The sequence below is a fragment of the Microtus ochrogaster genome, chromosome 2 (genome assembly GCF_000317375.1).
Source record: "Microtus ochrogaster isolate Prairie Vole_2 chromosome 2, MicOch1.0, whole genome shotgun sequence".
Classification (NCBI taxonomy): domain Eukaryota; kingdom Metazoa; phylum Chordata; class Mammalia; order Rodentia; family Cricetidae; genus Microtus; species Microtus ochrogaster.
In genome coordinates this window covers 38,584,321-38,594,780 of record NC_022010.1, presented here as the reverse complement: position 1 = coordinate 38,594,780, position 10,460 = coordinate 38,584,321, and the positions used below count along the sequence as shown (strand labels likewise).

Sequence of the window (10,460 nt, the reverse complement as noted above, 5' to 3'; positions counted from 1 at the left end):
ATCACTTTGGTTTTGTCATCGTGAGTCTGCAGTATAATTTGGCGTCAGCTTTTGTGACACCCCTAGCCTTGTTCTTTTCCCCTTTGGATTGCTTTGACTCTCTGGGGCCTTTTGTGTTTCTGTATGAATTTTAGTATTTTTTTTTCTGGCTCTGTGAAGAGTGTCTTCGGAATTTTTATGGAGATCACATATGACAATGTCTATAATGTTGATTCTGCATATCAATGAACACAGGAGAACTATCCATCTGGGTTGTTAAAATTTTAATACTGTTTCAGTAAAGTTTAATTTTTTTCTTATTTTTATGTTTTATGTATATTTCTATTAGTTCTTAAAAATTCCATTCGTATCCAAGCTATCTTTTGCAGCTGTTATAGATGAGGTTACTTTCTGATTTCCTTCTTGTTGTTGACATCCAGGAAAGCTTCTGCAACTTGTTTGTTGATTTTGCATCCTGCTGCTTTGCTGAAATCGCTCATCACATTCAAGAATTTTATGGTAGAGGTATTCAGGCACTTCAATATAGGACCATGCCATTGGGAAGCAGGGATAATTTGGCTTCTTCCTGTTTGTATGCCTTTCTTTTTTCTTTCTTTCTTTTTTTTTTTGTGATTACTCTAGCTATGACTTCAAGCACTGGATTGAAGGAGAGTTGAGAAAGCACACACTTTCCAGGAGATTCAGTTTTCCCCATTTGATCTCATGCTGGCTGTTTGTTTGCCGTATGTGGGGGGTCTCTGCAAACACCAGGGCCAGCAGAGTGTTGAGGCAGGGGAGGCAAGAAGGCAATTTGGTTCAGCATGACTTAGTAGCTGGTGTTGTTATAAACTTCAAGAGCCTGACATTGGGTCGTTTGTTTTAGGTGTACCTAAGCACAGCACAATTTAGAAAAATTCTTCCTGGTGATAATTAACCCTATTATGAGTGCACAACAAAGCTTAAGATATGGTTACATCAGAACTCTTATAAAGTACAAGTAAACACTTGTACAAAAATGCGTTCTATAGACTAAGAAAGCAGACTCCAGGTAAAAAAGCCCATGATAAGGGTCTGGGGAAAGCTAGTGATATATAGATTGATGGAGTTAAATAAATTCAAGATATGGGTCTAGGGGAGCCAGGAGCAATGTGCGGAGGTCACCAAGCTATTAGCCCCATCTGTTCCCAGAAGGTTTCCTTATAGTTATTGTGAGCACAAAACGCTATGCAGCTCCTACAGTCATACAGCCACTATTTTGCTCAAGTATGTTTGTTTTGTTCCTGGTTTCATCAGAGCTGTTATCGTGAAAGCCTGCTGAACTTTGTCAAAGGTCTTTTCTACATCTGTTGAAATGATAAGTGGCTTCGGTCCCTAGTCCATCTGTGCTTTTTACATTTACTGATCTGTCCGACTAACCGTCCACACGTCTCTAGAATCAAACAACTTCAATATAATATACCATCTTTCCAATGTCTTTTTTTTTGATTGGGTTTACAAGTATTTTATTGATAATCTTTGGAATCAGATCAGAGAAATGGACCTGTAGCTGGATAAACTTTTTATTGGTTCTTTATACACCGTTATGCTAACACGGGCTTCACAGAATTAATTCACTTGGCTTCCTTTTCTTTCTATGGTATGGAATAGTTTGAGGTGCATTTGAGTCAGTTCTTTAAAGGTCTAACAAAATTTGGTAGTGAACTAATCTGCCCTGGACTTCCCTTAGTGGGGAAACTTTTTTGTTGCTGTTCAATTTATTGCTTGTCATGGATCGGTATAAGTTGCTTACATGTTTATATTCTTTTGATTTAACATTGGTAGGTCATATATGTCTAAAAATTGACTTATTTATTCTAGATTTTCCACACTATTGATATTAATATATGTTTTTAAAGCATTTCTTAGTGAGCAGATTTCGTTAGAATTTGTTGTAAGCACTCCTCATCATCTCCACTCTTACTAATTTGGATCTTTTATTTCTGTCAGTAGAATTCAACTAAGGCTTTATTGAACTTGTTTATCTTTTCAAAGAACCAATCCTTTGATTTTTTTTTTTTTAGCTCTCTTTTAATCTTCATTTTACTGACTTCAGCTCTACCCTTATAATTTACTACCTGGCTTCTTCTTCTTCTTTTTTTTTTAAAGAGGCAAACCATTAAGTTATGTACTTGAGGTTTCCCCGTTTTTAAAGTGTAGAACATCATACTAATTCGTGTCCATTAGAACTAACTTTTTTATGTCCTAAAAGTTACAATAAATCATGTTTTTATTTTTATTGACTCTGGGAATTTTTTAATTTCCTCCCTGACTTTTTCAGTGACACATTGATCATTCAAGAGAGTACTATTTATTACCCACACATACGTGTAGCTTTCCTTGCTATTGATTTTCAGTTTTATTCTACTGTGAGCTTATAAAACTTAAGAAATGTAGTTTATTTATCAAGACTTGCTTTATGGCACAAAATAAGATCTGTTTTTGAGAATGGTCCATGGGCGTTGACAGCAGCGCATATTCACAGCTGATAGGTTGAGTGTTCTGCAGATGTCCGTTCTATCAGTCCATGTGATCTGTCTGGTTTACGGTACAGTTGAACGATGAACTGTAGATTTAACTATTGATGAGAGCAGTGAATGGAAGCAATGCAGTCTTATTGCATGTGGCCCTATGTGTCTTTTGAAGCATGTTTTATGAAATAAGGTGCCTCAACACTGGACCTATAGCTTCAAATTTTTCATCTTCTTAGTGGATGTTTTCTTGTTTTGTTTTGTTTTTTCGAGACAGGTTTCTTTAGATGTTTTCTTTTAGTAGCATGTAGTGACATCCTTTATCTCTTCTTACTAATTTTGGTTTGACATCTAGTTTGTCAGATGTAAGACTGGCTAATTCTGCCTGTTTTCAGCATCTACTTGATGCAGGGTTTAAAGTCTTCCAATCTTTGATTCTCAACTTTTCTGTGTGTTTGCCAGTGAACGGTATTTCTTGCAACCAGCGAATGGTTGAATCTTGTGTTCTGATTCCATCATCTAGTCTGTATCTTTTAATTAGAGAGTTAAGGCCATTAATATTTGAAATTATTATTGAGATATACTTGCTATTTCCCATAGCTTTTTAAATTCTTTTTCTATTTATTCTTTTCATGGGGCAATGGAGCTTGCTGGTTTATTGAACTGGGTGTGTTTGACTCTTTCCTAGTTTTTATTTATTTGTCTGTTCTTCCCATGAAATTTTCTCTTCCTTGTGCTATCATGTTGTAACTATCTTTCTCCTTTGTATGTAGAATTATTATAAATATTCTCTGTAATTTTGACAAAGTGGCTATGGAATGCTTTAGTTTGTATGTATCTTGGGATGTCTTGATTTCTCCTTTAGGTTAAAAAGTAATTCTACTCTATGTAATAATTTTGGTTGGATGTTTTATGCTTCAGGGTTTAAAATACTTCCTTCCCTGCTACTGAAAACTTTGATCTAGTCTGCTGGTTCTGCTTTTGCTAGTAAGTTGAAAGTTCCCCCTTGCAACTTTTAATATTGCTTCTTTCTTCTGTCTTTTTGATATTTTCATAACAATCTATCTGAGATGTTCTTTTCCAGCCATTGTCCCTTAGAGTTCTAAATGACATACATGAAGAGGAATACATCAGATGGGGAGGTGCAAATAAAGGAATCTCATGCTAGCTCCTAATATGGCATAAAAAAGTTCTTTATTAAAAGAGAACTCACAGATCACAACGAGGAACAGGAACTAAATCCAACATCCAGGTGTGGCGAGCAAAAAGTAAGAGAGCAAGCGGGTGATCCTGCTGGCTTTTAGGTACCCAAGGTCATGCCCAACCTGGCTCAGCCTCTCAAAGGCCGTTGGCTGAAGGAGGTTCCCCACCATATACATATACCTATACACATATGCATATACACATATATACATAATTTGGGGAAATGAATTGCAAATTTCATTCAATAGTTCTGTACTTTTAAATGTTATTGCAACCCCCTCCTACCCCATGAATTATTTGTTTTGTCTGTTGATTGTGTCCCAGATTTTCTAAAAATTGTGATCATGTTTGTTTTAAATTATTATCTGAATGTAACACTTTCTTAACCTTATCTTCTATCCTTAATAGTCTTTTCTGTTTGGTCTAGTCCATTTATTGGTAGTGGTCTCCATTGTTCAGTTTTCTTCCCCCCTCTCTTCTTGACTGATTGAAGTCTTTCATTTCCAACATTTCTGATTTTTAAGCTCTTCAAAAGCTCCATTTCCAAGATGAACTCCCCTCCTTCCCACTCTCTCTGTGTGAGTTATGCATGGAGGGCAGAGAACAACCTTAGGTATCAGTCCCCATCTTTCATGTAATCTTCCCATGTGCTACTGTGTACCCCAGGATAGCTTGCCCACCAGCTCCAGTGGCTTTTCCTGTCTCTGTCTCCCATCTAACGGCAGCAACATTGGGTTGGGTTGGCACACAGGTGGTCCTGTGCCTGGCTTTAAGTGGATTCTGAACTCAAGTCTTTATTCTTGACAATGAGCACTTTATTACCCAGTCTCTGAATTAATTTCCTTGCTTCATTCATCTGCTTATTTAATCTTCTATGAATCACTGAACATTTTTAAAAGTGGGATTCTAAATTATTTGTCTGGAATTTTAGTGATTTGTTTCTGGTGTTTAGTAACTTTGGAGTTTGTTTTGTTTTATGTGTGATTTGTACGTCTGTCTGGGTAGATGCATCTTTTATGGTTTTCCCCCATCTTTTGTTTGTTTTGTTTCATGTAGTTCTTCTTACTGAGTAGTTTTCTCTTGAGAGTATGGTCTCTGCCATCTAGAGGGAAGACACAAAGAGCAGAAACAAAAGCAATGATTTGTCAGTAATTGGGTAATAGAGTGAAAAGCAGTTAGGTGCACCATTTACATTCCCAATGAGGATAGAAATTAAAAGAGCTATTGATGGATAAAGTAGGTGTTCAAAGACTATTAAGACTAGAAATATGAATAATTAAGAAGTGAAAATAGGAGGAGGTGAAGTAGGAATAAGAGGTAAAGCATCAGGCTTAAGCTTTGAGAAATAGTTGAGAACAGAAAAGAATAGGTGCAGATAAAGAATAGTTGTAAATCCTAATCCCGAAACAAAAATAGCAAAGCAAAAAATAAAAACAGAATATTAGTAGTCAATATTTTTCCTGTCTAGGATGATTCCCCTACCCCTAGGTCATCTCTGAAGTCTGCTCTGCTGGTGGGAAAGCAGCTGTTATCTGTAAGGTGCTCAACCAGGTTGAAGCAGAATGGCTGTATACAGTTTGCTTCCTGTATTTTTTTCTGCTCCATTGAATTCCTGTGTGGACATGACTTGAGAGTTGTTCCCTGCTGCTCAGAATGAGTGTCTCTGGCACTCAGCATGAAGTGTCCTCTTGACTGCTGTTCTTCTGCTTTGCTCTGCTGGTTGGCCACACTTTCCGCTGTATCTCTTTCAGTGTCTGAGATGGAGGCAGACACATGCTTGTATTTTCCCTCGCAGCTAGAAAGTCTTCTGTTCCTAGAGCTCAGGATGCTTTTCTGCCAGTGTCCACAGTCTACACAAGTTTGTGTTCACGTCAGCTCTGTTTCCTTGTTCACAGAATTTGAGGGCAGTTGGACACTTAGTGGATGGAGTGGCCTTTTGGATTAGGAGATGTGACAGTGCTTGGTTGTAGTTTCTAGTGTCATTTCTGTTGCTGTAATAAAAATATCCAGGACAGCCCAGAGACCCAGGATAGAACCAAACACAACTGTCAAAAAAAATCAATGAAATGATTCCTAATGATATTCATCTGTACTCATAGATTGGTGCCTAGCCCCATTGTCATTAAAGAGGCATTATCATCCAGCGACTGCTGAGAGCAGAGGCAAAAAACCACAGTCAAACACTAGGTTGAGCTAGGGGAATCCCACAGAAGATGAGAGGAAGGATTGTAGGTGCCCCAGGGGTCAAGGATACCAAGAATCAACTAACGGGGCTCATAGGGGTTCACAAAGACTGACGTGATAAACATGCACCCTGTACGGTCGGAGCGAGGCCCTTTGCCTATATAGTATGGTTGTGTGGCTTGGTGCTCTTGTGGGACTCCCAACAGTGGGAGTGGAGGGTCTTTCTGACTCTTTGACATGCCCTTGGGATCCTTTTCTTTGTATGGGGTTGCCTAGACCTGTCTTGATACAAGGGCTTGTGCCTCATCTTATTGTAACTTGTTATGCCTTCCCTGTTCAAAGGACACTCCTGAGGAGCCCCCCTTTCAGGAAATGAAAGAAGAGTGGATCTGGGGGAGAGGGGAGGTGGGGTAGGGACTGGGAGGAATGGAGGGAGGGGTAACTGTGTTCGGGATGTAACGCATGGCAGAAGACTAAAGAAAATATCTTAACACAAAGCAACCTAAGGAGTTGATTTCAGCTTAAATTTCTAGGTTTTCAGTCCAGTGTTGTGGGGAAGTCAAGACAGGAGCTTCAAATAACTAGTCACATCACATCCACAATCAAGAGCAAAGAGAAACGAATGCATACATGCTCACTTGCTTGCCTGTTTGCGTTCTCCTTGATTTCTAGCCTGTTGTATATAGTTCAGGTTCTCCTGCTTAGGGAATGGTGCCACCCACAGTGTGCTGAGGCTTCTCATAGCACTTACTTAAAACAACCTCTATAGGAAAGGCTACAGTTCATCCTACATTTGTCCATAATTGAGATTGCCTTCTCAGATGATTCTAGGTTGTGTCAAATTAACAATTAAAGTTAAATATCAGAGTTTCTTTCAGAATCAGATTCTCCTCAGCCCCAGCATATGAGGTAGAGAGATACAGTGGCACCTTTCCAGCATCTGCTCCTGCATCCCTATGTTATTATTATTATTATTAATAATAATAATAATAATAGAATCCTCTTTGGATGAATTCTAGTCTTCCTGACAGGATCTTTCAACCTCTCTTTCAGAGAATTATGTTAAGGAGTATAACATGGTATAGGAGTCCCTAAATTTTTTAAACAAAATTAAATGTATTTTTTGATTAGGGATATTATTTAATATACTATGGTGCATTTTGAATATTCCAGGGAGAACATGACATGTAGCATTCATGAAACCTACTTGACCCTAAATCCTTCTAGATAGGCCATAAGCTGATACTGATGCTCCCCACCAGCCTGGAAGAAAGAGAAGTCTAAAGCAGACTCCCCAACGTGGCTAACACACATTTGCAATGTGGAAATGCAAGTGAGGAACTGAGTTGTTGATTGCAGCTGTTGTTGGTTGATTTAAATTTAACTAGCCACAGTGGCTAGTAGCTACTGTATTGCACAATAGAGGTTTATACATGAATAAAGAGGAACCTTGCTCAGACTAATCCTACTTTCTGAGCTGGGTGGGTGTGAGTGGCAGTTGAAGGGCACAAACCATAAACCTGTCCTGGGTGCTGCTGTGACAGTGAATATTGCTCTCCACCTGGCCCTGGCCACTCAGATCTATATCTAACACTATAAGTCTCTTATCTGTGCATTTGCAGTAAGAACACCTCCTTTACAGACTCAGGTGAGTCCTGAGATTTGGAGTGACTTTGGGCATTATAAAATGCCAAACAAAGAGCGAGTATTCTTTAATAAGTCCCTTGATTGTTGTCATTATGCTGACCTCCAAAGAAAGGGGAGGGACATCAAAAACACTAAGTAATATATAAAGGGCATGGAAAGACTGGGGAGAGATCTCAGGTAGAAACGTGCTTGCCTTGCAAACACAAGGATCCCAGTTTGATCTCTAGAACCCAGGTAAAAAGATTGGCATGGTGTCATGAATTTGTAATCCTAGAGCTGGGGAGGCAGAGACAAATGGATCTCTGGGGTTTTTGGTCACATAGCTTAGCTGAATCAGAGTTCTGGGTCCCAGTCGGAGACATAATCTAAAACCCATCACAAATACTGCGTGCATCTTCTTGCACGCCTGGATTCACAGACATGCATGTGCACGTACACACACATATTTCATAGGAAAACGTTTACTGTTAGGATCAACATAATTGGATCAAATGATGGCCAGAGCCTGAAGCACTCCTCACAGAAAGCTAATGCAGAGATGAATAGTGGGAAGTTTTGGCTCTCTAGAAGGCCAGTGCCCAAAAAGGGAAATCTGGTATGAAGGGAAATTCCTAAAATCAGTATGTTGAGATGAGTTGGTGGCTCTGAGGAAGGTTTTGATGCAAAGCAAGAATCATACCCAGTTTCCTGGGTCTTAGGGTAGGGAAAGCAATGAATGACCTGAAGAGCAGAGCCCTCCCAGCCCCAGCAGAACTGATATAGTGATGACCTGCAGCCATTGTGACTACGTGTCGCATGGATCCTGATCCTAGTAAGACCCCTTCTACCTGCACTAATGATGCACACCTTGGGATCTTGTTTGTGAACATGAATCTTTAATGCCACATCTGTAAGAACTGTCAAGATGGTCATATTCACCCCTAAACAGAGCACTTTTCACTGAGATGTAGTCTGGATCTGATGGAGCCTTGAGTTAATTCTTTGTTAGCTGGGAACCTGCTAGATATAAAGAGGGAGGGACAATATCCTTACAGATTATTAAGAAAAATACAGTAAATTCTTTTCTAATATTTTGATATTGGTTAATGTTGATGTCTCAATAATACTAATGCCTATATTTGGATTTTTTAGCCAAGAAATAAAATCCATTTTCAACTGTGCTTTTTACTTTGGTCGTGGCCAACTTTGCTAGCTTTCTAGCTAACTAAATTAGAACAGTAACACAGGGGTAACATAAAATTGTGTTGTTGTGTTTATCTTGGGGGCACAGCTGTTCACACAGCTGAGAGCTGTTGTACTGAACAAGATTAAAGACCCGACCTCCTCCTCCAGCCACTAGACACAGCCACTGGGAAGAGCAGTGACCCCACACCCTGCACCTCCCCATCCCTTTCTACCTTACTATATTCACAGTACTTTGGGATTTTCGACATTTTTTACAATGAAGTTCTTTTTGTTAATGAAAATGGCAGACATTTGACACTGGTGGTATTTAAGGAAACATCTGGGAAGAGAAGCTACCTGAAAAGGGTTTTTGAAAATATTAGCACATTGCACATGGAAAACTGTTTCTTCCTATTTGTCTCCAAGGAATCTTATGAATGTTTCATTTTGTAACAGAACATGGAAGATTGCCAAGTGCCTTCCTGCAAATTGGGCCTGTCAGATTCAAGCACCGTAATAAAACCAGGACCAAAAGCCAGTCAGGTACGATTTTCTTCCTTCGATCACGTATTTCCTTCCCCCAGACACCTGAGATACAGTTCAGGTTTTGCACATATTTTACATTTCTCCTGTTAGGCTTTAGCCTAATAGATTCCATAGTTGGTATGACCATGTGTATAGTCCCCATTTCCCTCATTAGTGTTCCAGCAAACACTCAGTGAGCGTCCATGTGCGCTGGAGCACCGAGCTAGACTTCACTGCTGGGCTCTGCACGGGCAGAGAACACAGTGGTCGGAAATCAATATGAGTGCAAGTCAGCGCAGTACACCCTGCCAAGCGCTGGAATAAAGGCTGACAAACGAGCCATGGGAGAGCCGAGCTGGGAATGAATAGTGTTTCTGGGAAAAAGAAGCATCCCATCACAGAGGATGACCTGGAAGGAGATTAGGATTTCTCCAGGCAACCACCAGTAAGCGGTTTTGAGACCAGATAATATATTGAGTGAGTCACCCTTGAATAGGCTAGAAAAATATAAGCATTATAACATATATAATATGCCATGATGTGGCTGGGTACATCGGATGAGAAACCCTGTTGGTTGGCCGAGTAATGCTTGAAGGCTTTTTGGTCTCCTTCTCTTTGATGTCCCTGCAGAGTCCCGTGGACGCCATTACTGTCCTGCGACAGTTTCCTTTCTCCTCTGGCCTGCAGAGGATGTCTGTGATCGCTCAGCTGGCTGGTGACCTTCGCCTCCAGGTCTACATGAAGGGTGCTCCGGAAATGGTGGCCAGGTTCTGCCGATCCGAAACAGGTACTGACTTTATCTTTCAAAGGAAAAACCATTTCAAATGCCAAACCCAGAAAGCAAACTTCTGCACCACTGTAATAAAAGCACATGAAGAACTCAACCACCAAAGGCAATAAAAGGAGCGGGTTGACTTGTAGGCAGGTGAGAGCAGCCCGGGAGATCCTGTGGTGCAGAGGGGGAGAGTAAACATCTGGCTGTTACATAGGCAGCAAAGTACAGCCACAGTGGGGTGTCATGGCAGAAGATGTAAGGCTAAGCTGCAGGAGGTACATGGGCTGGATGACTAGTGGGGAACATAGGGTGGGATCCAAACACTTGACCAGATCTGAATAACAGGGTACTCTGCACTCCGGCAAAGGGAACAGGGCTGACTCTGCTATTAACAGCTGAGACAGAGCAATAGATAGGAAATTCTCTCTCTCTCTCTCTCTCTCTCTCTCTCTCTCTCTCTCTCTCTCTCTCTCTCT

At 40.2% G+C, this 10,460-nt stretch overlaps 1 protein-coding gene across 1 annotated transcript in view; it reads left to right on the top strand.

Moving 5' to 3' along the window:
- Atp13a5 (ATPase 13A5) overlaps positions 1 to 10,460 on the top strand; it is a 122,618-nt gene that overhangs the window by 59,904 nt on the left and 52,254 nt on the right. Inside the window, exons 15-16 of the mRNA XM_005344790.3 lie at positions 9,141 to 9,227; positions 9,840 to 9,996. Coding sequence (XP_005344847.1) covers positions 9,141 to 9,227; positions 9,840 to 9,996 — 244 coding nt within the window. The remainder of the gene's footprint in view (positions 1 to 9,140; positions 9,228 to 9,839; positions 9,997 to 10,460) is intronic.